Raw genomic sequence first — 18004 nt, 5'->3', positions numbered from 1 at the left:
GAAACATCTGTGAGTCCAATGTCAGAAAAATGGCATCCTTCGGTTTAGTGGCTGATTTCTTCATGACAATAATGCCTTAGCCCTTGATGGGCTTTCTGTGAAGTAGTTTAAAACTGTTAATTTGCTTTTACTGACTTCTCCTTTCTCCTCTCACCCTTAGGTCCCAGATGTTACAGGTCGGAGCCCTCCAGACCCCCAAGGACTGTACTCACTGCCCAGAAATAGCTGCTGCCTCTGGGCAACCTTGCAGTCACCTTCTCCACCCAGGACATGGGCACCCGTGACGATGTCCCCGAAGGTAAGGGGCACCATGGGAGGCCTGCTGCTGGTGTTTTCCAGGCTAGGGAACCTACCTCAGACACTCTCAGGGGCCAGAAAAAGGGAGATGTGGGGATAAAGGGCTGCTGGGAGATGCAGCCAGGTGGCCGTGCCTTTCCAGCCCTGCCCAGCTCCCCACATGCTGCTGCTCAGCTGGCTGTCTGGGCAGCTCCCTGGCCTAAGGAGGTGCTTGGTGTTCTAGGGCCTTTGCCTCCACTCTCTGCAGCAGGGTGGCTGGTTCCTTAAGGGGCTAATTCTGTTCTGTGGTCAAGGGTATGTGGATGGGCAGGGGATGTGGGCTGGGGCCTCAGGGAGGGTGAACAACTCTATTTCCTTAGCCAACCGGGTGGGGTAGTAGGAGCAGTGTGTGGCCAGTTAGCATCAGGAGATGGGCCTTGAGGCCTAGCTCTGCTTTTGGGAGCCAGCTGGGTGAGCCTCAGGTTCCCCTGGAAAGTGAGAGGATTGGTCCTGCCCCAGATGAAATGGGTGCTAGCAAGGTGCAGAGCTGCTTCATCCTGCAGGGGCTGGAGCAGGGGCCAGATGGCATTTGGAAGGAAGGCAGAGAAGCAGGATGGCCAGAGCAGCAGTTCAGGAGACAGTGCATGATGCACCTGGCAGAACTCCCAGGGGCTTCGACATATGAATCGGAAAACACCTGCTTACTTTAGTGCTAAAGCAGATCCCACTTGAAGGTAGATTCCAGTGGGGAAGTGGGAGGTGCTGAGGTCTTAGAAAGAACAATCTACAAATCTAGAAATAGGATAAATATGTTGTATGAACCATTAGTGCTGTCGACTCCTTTGCTTTACTGATGTGGGAGCTGAGACTCAGAGAAGTTAGCTTATTTCCTCAAGGTCACACAGGTGGAAAACGTGGGAGCCCAGGCTCCTGAGTCCCCGACTAGGAGTCTTTCAGCCTGGGGGTGGACGAGCTGGGTTTCCACCTGCGTGGTAGCTTCTCCAGGTGGTGGGTTAGGACCCCATGGACGGTCCTGAGGTGGGCTCAGGAAGGGCTGAGCCAGGAGGGTGTGGGACCCACGTTTGTGAAGTGCCTACTTAGCGGCAGGTACAGTACTAGAGAGATGAGTAAGACACAGTGCCTGTTCCTAGGGACGCTGCAGGGCAGGAGCAGAGAGAGGTATGGGGAAGAGAGAGTAACACGGGGCTGTGCCTGGCGCTGTGGGAACACAGGAGAGGGAGGGCTTCTCTCTCTCTTTTAAAAATATTGACACATAATAGTTGTACATATTTTCTGGGTGTACATGTGATATTTGGATACAGGCATTCAATGTGTAATGATCAAATTAGGGTAATTGGGATCTGCATCACCTCAACCACTGGCCATTTCTTGAGGTTGGGAACATTCCAATTCTAGCTATTTTGAATTATACAATACATTATTATGAGCTATAGTCACCCTACTGTACTATCAAACAATAGCTCTCATTCCTTCTATCTAACTGTATTTTTGTACCCATTAACCAACCTCTCTTCATTCCACCCCCTTCTCTTCCCAGTCTGTGGTAACCACCATTCTCTTCTCTGCTTCTGTGAGATTGGCTTTTTTAGCTCCCATGTGTGAGTGAAAACAAGTAGAATTTGTCTCTCTGTGCCTGGCTTACTTCACTTAAGATAATGACCACCAGGCTGGGTGTGGTGGCTCACATCTGTCATCTAGCACTTTGGGAGGCAGAGGTGGGCAGACTGCAGGAGCTCAGGAGTTCGAGACCAGCCTGGGCAACATGGTGAAACCCTGTCTCTACAGAAATACAAAAAAGTTAGCCAGGCGTGGTGGCAGGCACCTGTAATCCCAGTTACTTGGGGGAGCTGAGGTAGGAGAATCACTTGAACCCAGGAGGCGGAGGTTGTGGTGAGCCGAGATGGCACCACTGAGACTCCATCTCAAAAAAAAAAAAAAAAAAAAAGATAATGACCTCCAGTTCCATCCATGTTGCTGCAAGTGACAGGATTTTATTCTTTTTTATGGCCTAGTAGTATCCCATTGTGTATATGTGCCACATTTTCTTTATCCATTCATCTGTTGATGGACACTTAGGCTGATTCCATGTCTTGGCTATTGTGAATAATGCTGCAATAAACATGAGAGTGCAGATAGCTCTTCAAAGTACTGATTTACTTTCTGTTGGATATTTACCCAGAAGTGACCTCAAAAGCACAGGCAACAAAAGCAAAAATAGACAAACGGGATTCCATCAAGCTAAAAAGCTTCTGTACATCCAAGGAAACAGTCAATAGAGTGAAGAATAGGAGGAAATATTTGCAAACTATCCATCCGACAAAGGATTAATAACCAGAATATATAAGGAACTCAAACAACTCAGTAACAAAAACAGAGAATCTGCTTTAAAAACTGGCAAAAGATGGAAGGCTTCTTAAAGGAGCGCATGCCTTAGCTGAGCTTCCCCTCCTCTTTCCTGACTCCTGCTCCCTGTATGCTCTCAGCTCAGTGGTCCCTCCCTCTGGGAAGCTTTTTCTGTCTCCATCTCTGGCTGGGCTCCCAGGTCCCGCACTGTCATTGCTTGTTAATCATTGTCTTCTCTGCCAGACTTCAAGTCTCACTGACGACTGAGTCAGCCTTGCCCACTACTGTCTCACTGCACAGAGAGCGTTCACAAATCCCTGCGTTGGGGATAGAGGGTGCCTTTTGCTGAGCTGAGGGAGGTTAGGAGGGAAGAGGGAAGATCAGTGTAGGACATGCTGATGAGGTGCCTGGGGACTTCCAAAAAGGGATTGGCAAGGTCATTGGATGCTCTGCAACGGGTGGGATTGGTCAGGGCGGAAGATGTAGGGTAGGGATTATCTGCAGGGTGTGGCAGTGAGGAAGTGTCCTGGGGAGAGCAGCTGGTGGACAGAGGTTGGGGATGGGCACTCCATGGGTCAGTGATGTTGGGTGATGGAAGAGGGGTGCCCATGAAGGAGATGAAAAGGCATGGAGGGGAGTTTGGAGTAAAGCCAGGATGCGAGGAGGGAGGAGGCAGCCAGCCTGAGAGGCTGGGGCAAGCGGGCTTGGAGGCATTTGGTGGAGATCACAGGCACGCTGCCTGACTCTGCCAGGCTCTGGTGTTGGGGGTGGAGCCACGACATGCCTCGGTTTTTTGGGCAGGAACGCTGAGAGATGGAGTGCTCAGGGTTACGGCCGGGTGTTCTTGATTTGCTCCCAGTCTTGGCCTTGGAGGACCCTCAGGTGCTGCTCTCCTGTGCTTCTGTCTCCAGCCAAGGTCCTGGTCCCCGTGGCCGTGTACTGCGGGAGCATCCCTCGGACCAGTGCTGGGCCCCGGGTGCTCCCGCCTGGAAGCATCAACTCCAGTCTGCCTCATGGAGAAGGTGAGATGGGAAGACCCCACCTGATCAGGACCCCTGGCCTCATCCTGGAGCGGGGAGTGGGTGTGGTAGATGCTGGCTGTGTTCTCAAGCTACCAGCAGGTGTCATTTTTCCTGTAGCTCCTGCTGAAAATACCCTTTGATTGTTTCAAAGGCAGGTTCTTTTAACCCTGTGCCTCAGAGGTTGGAGGTGTGCAGAGGGGGACCCACAGGAATAGGGAGCAGGGCTCTCTGCATGCGCCTGGACCTGGGAGTGCACTCAGCACCCAGGGTGGCAATGGGGAGGGGGCCCCTCTCAAGATGTCCACTCAGCGTCTCTGCCACTTGTCCAGCATCTGTGGCCTGAGTCTCTGGAGGAGCTGGGGTGTGGCCGAGCTTCCCAGAGCCTGCCTGTCTCAATGCTTTCCTTGCCCCTTTCTACACCAGGGCTCTCCCAGGACCCAGGTGAAGAGCACCACTTCCCGAAGGTCTTCTAGAGCCTCTTTCCTCCTCTAAATGTGCAGAGTGTTTTGTTTCTCTCCCATCTGGTGTGTCTGCTGGGGGTGGGGGTGATTTGGTCTGGGACGCCTGAGCTCCTCCTTGCAGTCTGTGCTTGGCATAGGTCAGTGCTCGGGGATCTGATGACCTTGTTAGACCCTGGAGATTGGTGGATGGTGGACCCTGGAGATTGGTGGATGGTGGTCCCTGGGCAGACGACCTTCCCTATGATTCATGGCCTCTTGTCTGTGCTGCGATAGGACTGTATGTGGATTCCCCCTTTTATCCTGAGCACCTTGTGGCACGGGTCTTGTGAAAATTAGGTGCTTCAGAGACACTGTCAAATGAATGACACGCCCCCAAGAGTGACTGAAACATTAAATGACTGGGTCTCACCAGGCAAGTGGCTGCCTGTTCGAAGGAAGCAATGTCAAGGAGCTTGCTGGTGCCTGGTGCCACCTTGGGTACTGCGTGCCGAGCCATTCACACCTCTGTCCCCCTCAGGTTCCCTCCAGCCTGAGCCAAGAGCCCTGCTGAGCAATGAGGAAACGTCACAGCTCCTGAGTGGACTTGGACAGCTGGGTGGCCTCAAGCTGGACACCCCTTCCAAGGGCTGGCAGGCAAGGAATGGTCACCCCAGGAACCTCAGAGCCTTGTCTTTGGGGGCCCAGCCTCTGGTGCTCCTCCCTTCTCCGGAGTCAGGGGCCAACAGCGTGGCCAGGGACACCACCCAGATTAAGGACAAACTCAAGAAAAGGAGGCTCTCAGAGGGCTTGGCAGCGTCTTCCCGAGGTGAGCACTGGCCCCTGCTCACCCCTCACCCACCCACTTCCAGGTCAAGGGCCCCAGGCCACCAGGGCTGTGAGGGTCAGCAGGCTTCCAGGTGGCATGCTGGGATCCCCTGGGGGTGATTGGTGGACACACGCCAGGTACCTTCTCTATGGCTTCAGCAACCTCCTTGGAGCTGAGCCTCCCTCCCTGGCTCTGCAGTGCTTCCCGACTGGCCTCTTCATTCCCACCCTTGTGCCTTCTAGTCTTGCTCCAGAAGGATCCCTTTAAACAAATGTTCTTCCCATTTCCACCAACTATGCTCAAAACCAGCCAGTGGGTTTTGGATGTGCTTAGACTAAGACCCCAAACGTTCCCTTATGCACAAGACCTTCTGGCCCTGGCCTCACCCCAACTATGTCACTCTCTGTCTTTGGTCTCTGCTGTCCGGGGCCGGGGGCTTGTTGGCTCTTTCCTGCCTGAGGTTTAGAGCCGCTGCTCCTCCCCCACCCCTCCTCCGTTTCCCACTTCGAAAATCCCCACCCAGCCTCCCTTCTTGGCTTCAAAGCCCTCCTCAGAGAGCCTCCTTGACTCCCCAACATGAATTTGCCCCTTAGGATGCTCTCCAATAATGCCCTATCATTTTTTTCCTTCAGTTCTTTTCATGGTTTGCATTTATATCTTTACTTTTGTGACTATTTAAAACCTGAATCTTGCATGTAATTGTCAGCTCCAAGAGGGCAGTGACTGAGATCTCGGTGTGAGGCACAGTCGCTTGGCACCTAGGAGGCTCTCAAGAAACGTTTGTTGAGCAGATGAACAAGGGATTCAACAGCAGGCACTTTATACTGTCTCTCATTTGTGTGGTGGACAAGCCAAGTTCAAATCTTAGCCTGATACTCACCGGCTCTGGGGCCTTGGGCAAGTTGGTAACCTTTCAGGCCTCAATTTCCTCCTCTGTGGAATGGAGACACTATTAATAATACTTCTGTGTTACTGTGGGGGTTTAATGAAAACTTGTACAAAGAATTCTCAACACCTGGCAGATGGGAAGAACTTAATAAATTGTTACTATTTTCCTTCTTTCTCTCCTCTTCTGGGCGAATCATATGGGCTCTTTTTAGCGGAATGAACTCTTGGGTAACAAGAGCAATAAGAAGTCTTGAGGTCTTAGGAAGAAGGCGGAAGTGCTCTCAAGAGGCACGTGGTTGCTGCCGTCAAGCCTGGGGTTGTGGTTGGCTGTTCTTCCCCTCCCCTGTGCAGACTGCTCCCCCTGCTGAGCCTCTCCCTGGAGCCGTGGGGTGTCTCCAGCTCCCGGGGAGCCCAGGAGGATGCCAGGGAACCCCTGGGAGGAATCGTCCTGGCTGCACATTATAGAGGCAGAAGGTGGGGTTGGAAAGCCAGAGAAGCTTCCTTAGAACTTCCAGGAGGTACAACTTCTAGAGCTACCAGACCCTTAGGGGTTTGAAGCCTTTTTCTCGACCTTTCATTTCTTTTTTACAAAGTTCCAGCATAGAGAAAAAAAGAATGGAGTTGTTCTACCTAATGTTCTGATGCGCAGGGACCTGTAGACTTATCAGGCCCCTCAGCAAGCATGGAGGGCTGGGATCTCTGGCCCCCGGGCACGGCTGGGGCTGCTCTGGCCCCTGCATTGAGGCTGAGTTGACTCCTCTGTGCCCTGACCTAGCTGGGGCCCAAGGTGGCCCGGCAAGTGGCACAGTCTCCACTTGACCACACCCCTTCTTCTCCATCCTTTCAGCACCCCACAGGCTAACCACAACACAACAGTGCTCCAAGACAGAACAGAACCAGCACTGGAAGCCAGGAGGGGAGTGGGTGTGCAGGAACAGAGATGATATTTTGACTTGGCTGGTTTATTTATTTTTATTTTTATTTTTCTGGGACAGAGTCTTGCTCTGTCGCCCAGGCTGGAGTGCAGTGGTGCGGTTTTGGCTCACTGCAACCTCTGGGTTCAAGCGATTCTCCTGCCTCAGTCTCCTGAGTTGCTGGGATTACAGACAACCACCACTAGGCCCAGCTAATCTTTTTTTTTTTTTGAGACCGAGTCTCACTCTGTTGCCAGTCTGGAGTGCAGTGGTGCGATCTTGGCTCGCTGCAACCTCCACCTCCCAGGTTCAAGCGATTCTCCTGCCTCAGCCTTCCAAGTAGCTGGGACTACAGGCATGTGCCACCATGCCTGGCTAATTTTTATATTTTTAGTAGAGACGGGGTTTCACCATGTTGGCCAGGTTGGTCTTGAACTTCTGACCTCAAGTGATCCTCCCGTCTTCGGCCTCCCAAAGTGTGTGGGATTACAGGCATGAGCCACTGCGCCTGGCCTGACTTGGTTGTTTTGATGCAGTGGTTTTGATGAGGCCAGAAAGAAAGTTAAAATGCTAGTCTTTTTTTTTTATTCCTCATCACCAATATTTGCAAAGATAACCCTGAGCTCTTGGCCCATCCCAGTGCTTCTTGCCCTGTGCCTTTGCCTGAGGCATGGCTGCTGGGTGAGGTGGGGTGGGGCACAGGGAGCTGAAGATGTCTTTTGCGCACCTGAAGCATTCAGAAGGGAGCTGGAAGTGTGGCGGTCTGTCTTAGACTACGTTAGCTGTGTCAAAACAGCTATGCCCCCACATCACTAGCCGAAAAGGAAGGGGGAACAGAAGTAATTTATCAGCCCCTGTCATGTGCCAGGTACTTGCCTGGCATCTTATACAAGTGATGTCATTGAATCACCCCAATTCACAGAAGCGTAATGGGGTTCAGTGAGACAGTGGCTTGCCCGAGGTCACATAGCTTCTACCCACGGCCAGGACCTGCCGTGCTTCCTCCTGATCTGGCACTGCTTTTATTTCCCTTCCTTCCCACGCTGCCTCTGAATTCTAAACAGGTAGCTTGGATTGGCACTTTCTGGAATGGCACAGACACTCAGAAGCAGCTGCTTGCTCAGTCTACCAGTGGTGGGGTTGGGGGCAGATCTGATCTCTCTCCTCGCCATCCCAGTCCTTCCCAGGGCAGAAGGCCCTGTTGCTGGGGTCTGAATCCCCCTTCCACTCCCTGTTCTGGGACTAACTGATTTCCCATCCCCATCCCTGTACAGCCTCTCTGGATCCAGGGGGAGGCTCCCAAGGAGCTCCCCTGCGCAGCATCATCCCCCGAGCCACCTCTCAGAGGCTGCTGAGGGTGCCCAGGCTGATGCCTCCCATCCAGAGCATCCCTACCACCCCCGAGGCCAGTGGAGTCAAAGAGAAGGGCCTGGACCCACTGGGGAGCATTCCGGGTCCTCACGAGTTGAGACCCTGTGCTCAGGAGGTAAGGCGGTTCAACTGTTGTGAGTCTGGTCCTCAGCTTCTTACCCTCCCTTCCTCCTGCCTTTCTTTCTAGCCTCCACCAACCCTTGACTCCATGCCCTGAGCATCCCTGGAGGTGTCTCGAGGTCTGCAGTGAGGATAGGGACAGCACTGGGAGAGGCTGAAGGCGCTCATTTCACCACCTCCCCCAGCGTCCCAAACCTCCATAGCTGGCCTGGGTGCTCTGGGTGGCTGTGCCAGAGGCTGCATGACCTTTGTCCTAGAACTGGTGGTCCCCTAGGCCTTCTCTGGTCTAAATGTTCTAGAATTCCTCCTGCTTTCTGGCCATCTCCATTTTAAGCAAGAGTGTGGCAAAGAATGCTGAGCTAGGACTCAGATTTGGGCCTTGGTTTCTGCTTGCCCCTCACTGGCTGTGTGACCTTGGGCAAGTCACATCCCTCTTTGGGCCCCAGTTTGCACATCTATGAAAATAGAGGTTTGGACCAGGTGTGTTTGAAGGTCCTTCCAGCTCTGATGTTCTAGGATTTTTCTGAAATGAGAACAGAAAAACAAATAATAATAGTCATAAAAGGGCTTTCCAGTCTCCTCACCAGGAGTGGTAAGGAAGCAGTCAGCCTTCTGGGGGTCCCAGGTGGTGTGGCTGAAAAGAGACAGCAGGCCCTACACTGTGTGAGGTGCCTGGGAGATGAGCGTTCACCGTAGGATGTTTCCATAGGCCAGACCCCTGTCCCGCCTCTGCTCCCAGGCACAGATCTCCCGGCAATACCTGCACTGCAATGATGAGAAGATGCGGAAGTCCCTGGGCGCCATCATGATCCCACCCATCCCGAAGGCCAGGACGGTTGCAGCGACCCCCTCCCGTGTGCCTGGCTCCCTTCCCAGCCCATTACCTCCAGGCCAGGGAGTCCTCACAGGCCTGAGAGCTCCACACACGCGGTAAGAGCTCTAGGTCAAACCTTCCTGGCTGACTTCTCTCCCTCTGTCCCCCTGAGAGCCAATGGGGCTCCTCGTGGCCAACCCTCCATGCTGGGGCAGAGTTCTTGGGACACCAGACAGGGAAAGGGCCAGGGGCTCCACCCACGAGCCACAGACCTAGGGAGGTCCCAGCATGGTTGCCAGGGCTTCTCCGCCTCTTGGCTCTGGCAGGCTGGGTCAATGGCATCATGAACAATGTCTCCAGCCTCTGTCTTCTCCCAGTGCCTTAGTGGACCAGGTTGCTGGAGTAATGAATAAAACACTAATTATTTTAGCTCGTATATATAATTTTGAGATGGAGTCTCACTCTGTCGCCCAGGCTGGAGTGCAGTGGCGTGATCTCAGCTCACTGCAACCTCTGCCTCCCGGGTTCAAACGATTCTCCTGAGTAACTGGGATTACAGGCACCCACCACCATGCCCTGCTAATTTTTGTATTTTTAGTAGAGGCAGATTTCAGCATGTTGGCCAGGCTGGTCTCAAAACACCTGACCTCAGGTGATCTGCCCTCCTTGGCCTCCCAAAGTGCTGGGATTACAGGTGTGAGCCACCGCGCCCGGCTATGAATAAAACACTATTTTAAAGCATGATTTAGTTCATGGCAGCTCTTTGTAATTAAGTATTTTCTTAATTGATGGATACTAAAAATACAACCAGTATCATGTGTATGGGGGACAGTCCACAAACTTTTGGACTTGAAAAGGGGTCTTCATATCCCACAAACAAGTGGGGAAGAAGGTCTTTGTGTTGGCATAAATTGGGTTATGGCTTATAAGGAAGACAGTGCTCTAGACGGCCAGCAACATCCCTGTGGTCAGTCCAGAGTGATGTCAGAGCACGTGTGTGTGAGAGTGAGAGTGTGTGTCTGAGTGTGTCTTCGTGTGTGCACACATGTATGAGTGCTTGCATGTATGTATGTGTGAGTGTGTGTGTATGAGTGTGTGTGTGTGCATGTATGTGTGAGTGCATGCATGTATGTGAGTGCGAGAGTATGTGTGTGTGTCTGAGTATGTGTATACGTGAGTGCGTGCATGTGTGTGAGTGTATGTGTCTGAGGGTGTTTGTGTTTGCATGAGTGCAAGAGTATGTGTCTGTGTCTGTGTCTGTGTGGAGTATGTGTGTGCATGTATGTGCATGTGTGTGAGTGCATCTGTGTGGAGTGTGTGTGCATGTGTGTGGAGTGTGTGTGTGCATGTGTGAGTGCATGTGTATGTGAGTGCATGTGTGTGCGAGTGCATGTGAGTGCATGTGTGTGCATGTGTATGTGTGGAGTGTGTGTGCGTGTGCTCAGGGCCTATGGGCCTGGCTCCTTCAGTACAGTCGCAATCCAGTTCCTGCTGTGACTGCTTCCCTCCTGTTTCGTGGGGCCTGATGACTTGGATTCTTCCATTTTTCTCACACTTCCTCATTCCCTCCATCTCCCTTGTGCTTTCCCTCTGTGCACACACATGTTCATGTCTTTCTCTGACCCTGTGGGGTATGGAGACCCGTCCATGTACCTGCTCCTGGATTCGAGTTCTCTATTCAGTTTTCACCGTCGGCCTCCTCAGACAGCGGCTTGCTCCCCTGACCTCCGCCTCCTCACCCTTGGACACGTCCTCCCCTTTCCCACTCAGACGCTGGCCTCTTCCTCCCCTCGGAGCAGCCTTATCTGTGCCTCGCATGTCTCGCTGGCCCCAGACCTGTGGCCTTTCCTCTTATCTCCTTACTCTTGAACTTTTTGCATCATTTGAACCATGGACAGCACTTGAATTTTTCTTCTTTTTCTGCATCCTGACTTTATACCTGCTTCTCGACCTTCCAGGCAGCTTCCTGTGTGCCCTCTTCCATTTCTAAGTTCTGCCATTCCCAAAATTGTTCCAGGGCTCTTTGCCCCATCTCCTGTTTTCTCCTGGGGCCCTTATGTGTGCCCAAGTCTTCCAGATGGTGGAATGTGGGTGAGTTCACATCTCCTGCTCTAGCCCTGGAACCATCCACAGGGCAGGCTCCGTGTTTCCATCTTTCTGTTGGGCATCTCCAGTTTCTCCTAGCTGATGTGATCCAGGACCAGAGGGAGAGACAGGGAGGCTGTGCTGCCATCATGGCAACAACGACCACCTCGTGTTTTCCCAAACCACCGCCTCCCAAGACCTCCGCATTGCTGTCAAGGTGCAGACCTTCTCCTTGGCCTTCAAGTCTCGGTGTCATCTTTGACCCTTGCTCCTAGCGCCTCCTGCTTCAACACATTTCCATAGCCCCCCAAGTCTTTCTTAACAGCCATGAAAGCTCCACCCCTTTCTAGCCCCTGACTTTCCCTCTTGGCTTGCACTTCCGCTTCCTTCTTGACCTCCCCTAATATTGCCTAGCCAGTCTCCTTGCAACCCTGTGCGCTCAATCCCCATCTTTCATTTTCCTGCTTCCCCCGCCACCTTGCACACCTCTTGCATGCACTTTGCCTGTATTGACATTCCTGATTGAATGAATGGAGGGTCCTTTGTGTCAAGGACCCAGGCGCATAATGCTGAGCCTCCTTGGCCTGACATTCAGGGTCCATCCAGCCCATGACCCCACAGTTCCTCCCCGCTGTCCCCCAGTGCTGCTCTGCAGGGCCTTCTTACCCCTCCAGACCCTGAGAACCTATTACCATTTCACTCATCCATCCGTCCATTTATGAGGGGACATGGTGCTTCCCCTCGTCCATCTCTGCAACCCCAACAGCCTCTCACCCCTTTCCCCACCCATTCATTCCGTCTCCACTGTTCCACGTCTACATACTCTCCCTTTAAAGGGTGGCAAGGAGGGGAAGTGGCCTTCTCTGCATTGTCCACAGGCATCCAGCCCAGGGACTGCCTCAGCCCCTCCCTTCCATTAAACAAAATAAGCAAATCTTGATTATTTAAATTTATTTTGTTTTATTTATTTGTTTTTTTTTTTATCATTATGTTTTGAGATGGAGTCTCACTCTGTCGCCCAGGCTGGAGTGCAGTGGCACGATCTTGGCTCACTGCAACCTCTGCCTCCTGGGTTCAGGCAATTCTTCTGTCTCAGCCTCCCAAGTAGCTGAGACTACAGCAGCATGCCACCATGCCCAGCTAAATTTTGTTATTTTAGTAGAGATGTGGTTTCATCATATTGGCCAGGCTGGTCTTGAACTCCTGACCTTAGGTGATCTGCCCACCTTGGCTTCCCAAAGGGCTGGGATTACAGTTGTGAGCCACTGCACCCAGCTAATTAAAAAAAAGAAAATTTTTTTGAGATGGAGTCTTGCTCTGTTACCCAGGCTGGAGTGCAGTGGCATGATCTCTGCTCATTGTAACCTCCACCTCCCTGGTTCTAGTGATTCTTCTGCCTCAGCCTCCCTAGTAGCTGGGATTACAGGCATGCACCACCAGGCCCAGCTAATTTTTTTATTTTTAGTAGAGATGGGGTTTCACCATGTTGGCCAGGCTCATCCTGAACTCAGGTGATCTGCCCACCTCGGCCTCCCACAGTGCCGGGATTACAGGTATAAGCCACTGCACCTGGCCCAGACTATTTTATTTAAACCTCATTCTGTTCTTTAACTTGGAGCACCACAGGGCAGGGGCCATATGTCAAAAACCTCTGTGGCTTCCGTGGGGCCAGGATTGGTACCTGGCATGGATTAGTTCCATAATAAATATCTGTCCTTTCCTGTCTGGTTGTGACATGGATTTCTCCTTGTTGACAATGTGGGGCTCTCTAGCCAATGGAGGGGATGGAGGCTCTGTTACCATTTCACTCATCCATCTGTCCGTTTACTCACCTAAAAGCTGTTAAGCACCTGCTATGTGCCAGGTGCATAGGTCACAATCTGTGTGCTCCCAGGAGCTCACAAGAGATACCTCCCAGGAAGTCATCAAGGTGAAGTTCAGAGAGGTGGGCGCGTAGGCGAAGGCTGCCTGTCATGTTGGTGACCCAGGAGAAAGAGATCTGAATCATGCCAGGCAGACTTCTCAGGGAAGGGTGAGGGCACACTTGCGAGATGGAGATGGAGGTGGAAGAGGGAGAGATGGAAGGAGTGAGCCCCTGCATCCTTGCGTGACAGCCTGTGGGGTGGGGGTGAAGGGCCCATGTGCCAACTGAGAAGTGGGAGCTTCATCCTCCTGTGAGGAGGTGCCACCAAAGGCTTTCGGGTGTGAAAGTGGCATCTGCTGTGATTTAGAAAGGCCACGTTGGCAACCTCAGAGAGGCATGGACCTTGTAGATGGAGGTGGGGCTGCTGCAGGAATCCGGGGAGAAGGCAAAGGGTGCCTGAACAGGGCAGAGGCAGGGAGTCTGCGGGCTGAGGATGCAGAGGTGGGGGTGGGGCGGGATGAATGGCAGGGCTAAGCCACGGGCTGGATGTGGGCTGAAGATGGGGGAGCTGAGACCATGCCTGGGTTCCTGGCTTCAGCCACTGGACAGATACTGGCACCCTTCCTGGAGACAGGGCATAGGAGAAGAGGCAAGTGCTGGGGACAGTGCTGAGGCCACTCTTGGACACGCTTAGGCGTTTGGGTTGGAGCAGGGAGGGGCTCTTGCTGGAAACAGGGCTTTGCTGCTCCTGCTCCACCCACCGCCTTGGGGCCTGGGGAGGAGCCTAAGCACTGGTGGGTTTTCCGTGAGGTTCGCAGAGGGTGGGGCGGGGCTGCCACGTGCAGGAAGGCAGGGGCCCTGATCAGCGTGGCCTGCCTTGGCCTTAGTCCTTTCTGCTGTGGGGTCTCTAGAGAAGGGGAGGGCACGAGGCTTCCCAAGGTCCACAGCTTAAGAGAAGCTGAGCCAAGTCCTCTGAGGCCAAATCCCTTGCTCAGAGCAGGTGTGTGTGTGTGTGTGTGTGTGTGTGTTGGGGGGGGCGGAGGGGGGGAGGCTGCAGCTCAGGGCCCCAGGAGCAGAGCCGAGGCATGAGCAGGATGAGGCAGGGCCTTGGAGAAGGGGGCAGCATCGGGGTTTTTGGCATCCTGTGCTCACCTCAGGCAGCCTGGGACCTCCATGAGCTCATAGAAGCCAAGGGCAACTGTGTGGACTTTGATAGTCCACTTCCCTTCCCTGCCCGCCTCCAATCCTGTTAGTGCCGTTGGGCAGAGGTTGGGCAGTGGTAGGTTACAATGGCAAAGGCCTAGGGGGTGAGCTCCCCAGGTCAGGGGTGTCCTGGGGCATTCGCTTACTATCTCCAGCCCACACAATCCCTCCCTGTGGGTCCAGACCCAGGAGGCTGGGCCTGGCCCTGGGAGCAATGGCGAATCCCGGCTGATCTAGGCCCAGGTTGAAGATCCGCTCCTCCCGTGGACCCCGGGTCCTCTGACCTACACAGTCCCCAAGGATCAGGGTTCCCCTGGATCCAGGCAGGCACTGAGGTGGGCTGTCCTACCGCCCCTCCTCCAGCCCGGCCTGGACTGTGATCCTCTGAGGCCAGAGCATGGGATATTGTGTTCCTGTCCTGTTGCTGTGGCTTGTTACTCTGTCAGCCCCCCCAGTGGGTGATGTCAGCCCCCCAGTGGTCCTGATGTCCACTGAGAAGGGAAAGCCATGTGGGACACTGCAGGGCTGGTCTCCATGGGAACCTGAGCTCCTGGAAGGCAGGGAGTGTCATGTCTTATTGATGCCCCATTCCCAGTGTCTAGAATAGTGCTTGACACATAGTAGGTCTTCAGTAAATATCTGTTGAATAAGTAAATGGTGCTTCCAACTTAAGAAATTACAATTAAAACCAGTGCCAGGGATGCCACTGTCTTCCCTTCCTGGGGGTAATTGGGATTGAGCTTCTGGTATAAAACAGTGGTGACTTCCTGTCACAGCAAAGGGGATCAACCCCGCCCCCCAGGCCCTGGGGGATGGGATATGGGGGGATGAGGATTACAATCATGAGGAGTGGGACTATTTAGGGGTCACTGAGCTCTCACGGGGTTGGCTCAGCTTGGAGAACTTGAGCTTGGTGCTGTCTTGAGCTGGGAGGCAGTTTACCCTTGTCTGCTGCAGCTGCTCTCAGCTCCACAGGCCCAAGCAGTGCAGCGGGAGGGTGGGGGCTTCCTTTAAGCCAGCAGTTTCTGTGTGGGTGTCGGCCTCCTGGGGAATGGGTGAGCTGCACTGCCAGGAAATGGGGCTGAACCTGGCCTGGTGGTCAGCCTGCTCTTGTGTTTGCAGAGGGAGCTGTGTCTCCTGCAGCTTGAATCCTGGGCCAAGAGCCTCTGCAGGGATAACAGTGCCCTCCTCTCTGTCCCCCATCTCGGTCATTGCCCCATCCTGGAGCCACCCTGGGTTCCCCCAGCAGTGTCTCTGGCTGGCCGTCCCTCGTGATGCTTTTCTCTCCCCCATTCTTTTAAGATTGGCTCGGGAGAGTGGGCCTCAGGAGAAGACCCCTGCATCTCTGGGTACGTATCTTCCATGCACACCTCCCTTTGTTATTTGACTCTCTGCATTCCTGGGCTGGGTCATGGAAACAGAATTAGGGCCAGAGGAGATCTGAGAGCTCTTGTGTCTGGGCCCTTCATTTCACAGCAGGAAGCTGAAGTCACCAGAGGTCTAACTGGAGGGTGGCAGCGGGCCCGGGCAAGGTGTGGAAGAGAAGTGACATTTATTGGCACCTGCTCTGGTACGTCAGGTGTGTTAACGTACACCAGCTTGTGCGGCTTGCCACGGCCTGGATAAGAGAGACGAGGCTGGCCCCGTGTGACGGACGAGCTGGCACATGAAGGCTCTGTGAGCAGGATGTTCTCCCTGGTCGCTGAGCCCAGTCAGGCTTGCACTCAAGTTTCCATGGCTCCAAAGCTGGGGTCTTGACACATCAAGCAGCTGCCCCTTGCAATGTGTTAAGCAAGTAGAGAGAGTATTCCTCATCTAGAGAATGAGAGGGTAAACCAGAGCCGACAAACCTCAGCCAGCCGGCCCCAGGAGCTTTAGCTATCAGGGAATAGGGCCAGCAGAGGATTGAGGTGAGGAGAGGGGACAGGGCAGGGTAGGAGGCCTTTAAAGAGGGAGGAGGGATCACTCCTGGATTGAACTCTATGGGGAGGTGGGACAGGTGGATGGAAGCTGAGCCTCTGCTGCAGGGCTGGGGAGCAGAACACCCTGAGCCCAGGCCATGGTGGAGAGGAGTTGGAGGCAGCCGCTCTGCTGCCCGGCAGGAGGGATGGCCTCCCCAGGACCAGCTTCCTGGCAGGTCACTCTGCTAATCAGCTCAGCTGGTGGGGCAGTTGGCGAAGGGGGGTGGCTGTTGCACAAGAGGCCCTGGGATCAAGACACAAAGCTGGGCCTGGCACAGAAACCTCTGTGGCAGCTGCTTCTCCCCTGCTCCTGGGCCAGGCTACAGCAGGGTGAGCTCAGGCAGTCTGTGGCGAAATGCACTGGCACCCTGAGTGACCTTAAGAGCTAACCTGGAGGATGCTGGTGTGGGGGTTGGGCCAGGAGACACCAGTCAGTAACCACTTCCTCCCCTGGCTCTCCAGCTTGCTGCTTGAGAACCAGGTCACCAGGGGCCTGTGGCAGGGGCAGGCTGCTCAGACAAGGCTTTCCAGGGCATCCCTTTGGGGTGCAGGTGAAGAAGTGACATACAAAATAGTTAAGTCCTCAAAGGGCTCTCTGCCCTCCAGCTGGCAGCTGGGCTGACACTGCCCTCTGTGTGCAACATGCCTAGCACATGGTAGGGGCTCACAGGGTCTTGTCTGAAGCTGGGGGCTTCCCCACATCTGTGGCATTCCTGCAGTCCTTGCCCTGGCCAGGTGGTGCCTACCACATGTGCCTTCTGCCCTGCCTCTTACCTCTGGGCAGATGAGGCTTCAAAGCCCCTCTTCCCCCTTGGCCCTTGATCCTTCTCCCTGCACCAAGCAGAGGAATCCTTTGCAGAAGACATGGGCTGGGCAGAGGACCTGGGTGACCTGGGAGCTCTGCACGGGCCCCAGACGTAAGATGCCTTTTCCAGCCTCAGGCAGCCTCAGCTGGTGGCCCCATCTCAGCAGACCCCTGACTTGCAGGTTCACCCAAGGACGGTGAGCTCCAAACCCTGTGGGTGGCAGAAAATGAATGAACCTGTTTGAGCCCTGCCTTCATAATGAGAAATATACCTTTAAAATCTGCTGATGGAGAAAATATGAATGACAAAGCAATACTGTGGATTTGATGCCATCAAGTGGAAGTGAATGGGTATTTTATCCATCCCAAGAGCATTCGAAGGTTACTGGCTGTATTAGTCAGGGTTCTCCAGAGGGACAGAACTAGTAGGATATATGTCTGTATATAAAGGAGTTTATTAGGGAGAATTGGCTCACACGATTACAAGGTGAAGCCCCACGAGAGGCAATCTGCAAGCTGGAGGAGAGAGAGGCTGGTAGTGGCTCAGTCCAAGTTCGAAAGCCTCAAACCAGGGATGCCGACAGTGCAGCCTTCAGTCTGTGACCAAAAGTCTGAGAGCCCCTGGCGAGCCACTGGTGCAAGTCCCAGAGTCCAAAGGCCAAAGAACCTGGAGTCTGATGTTCAAGGGCAGGAGGAGTAGCAGGAAGCGTCTAGCAGGGGAGAAAGCAGGCAGCCAGAAGACCCGACAAGCATAGTGACCCCACCTTCTTCCACCTGCTTTGTTCTAGCTGTGATGGCAGCTAGCCGCTGATTTGATGGTGCCCACCCACACTGAAGGTGGGTCTTCCTCTCCCAGTCCACTGACTCAAAGGTCAATCTCCTCTGGCAACACCTTCACAGACACACCCAGAAACAATACTTGACCAGCTATGTAGGCATCCAATCCAGATGGCACCTAATATTAACCATCACACTGGCTCTCAGCTTTTCCATCTGTGAAATGAGACTGGACTAGTGTTAGACCTCTGGTCCTGGCAACTCTGCCCTTTCC

The 18004-nt window shown here is 53.7% G+C and overlaps 1 protein-coding gene across 3 annotated transcripts in view; it reads left to right on the top strand.

Annotated features, from left to right (window-relative positions):
- The window catches only part of TOGARAM2 (TOG array regulator of axonemal microtubules 2), a 69439-nt gene that overhangs the window by 13160 nt on the left and 38275 nt on the right, over positions 1–18004 (top strand). For all 3 annotated transcript variants that reach the window (XM_055252672.2, XM_055252671.2, XM_055252670.2), the window contains exons 2-7: positions 161–298; positions 3552–3662; positions 4641–4928; positions 8005–8216; positions 8961–9151; positions 15490–15536. In XM_055252672.2, the coding sequence (XP_055108647.2) occupies positions 271–298; positions 3552–3662; positions 4641–4928; positions 8005–8216; positions 8961–9151; positions 15490–15536 (877 nt within the window). In that variant the 5' untranslated portion in view covers positions 161–270. The remainder of the gene's footprint in view (positions 1–160; positions 299–3551; positions 3663–4640; positions 4929–8004; positions 8217–8960; positions 9152–15489; positions 15537–18004) is intronic.

The sequence above is a fragment of the Symphalangus syndactylus genome, chromosome 18 (assembly GCF_028878055.3).
Source record: "Symphalangus syndactylus isolate Jambi chromosome 18, NHGRI_mSymSyn1-v2.1_pri, whole genome shotgun sequence".
In the NCBI taxonomy this organism is placed as follows: domain Eukaryota; kingdom Metazoa; phylum Chordata; class Mammalia; order Primates; family Hylobatidae; genus Symphalangus; species Symphalangus syndactylus.
Note: the sequence above shows the minus strand (reverse complement) of the source record. Positions and strands in the feature narration are given on the sequence as shown.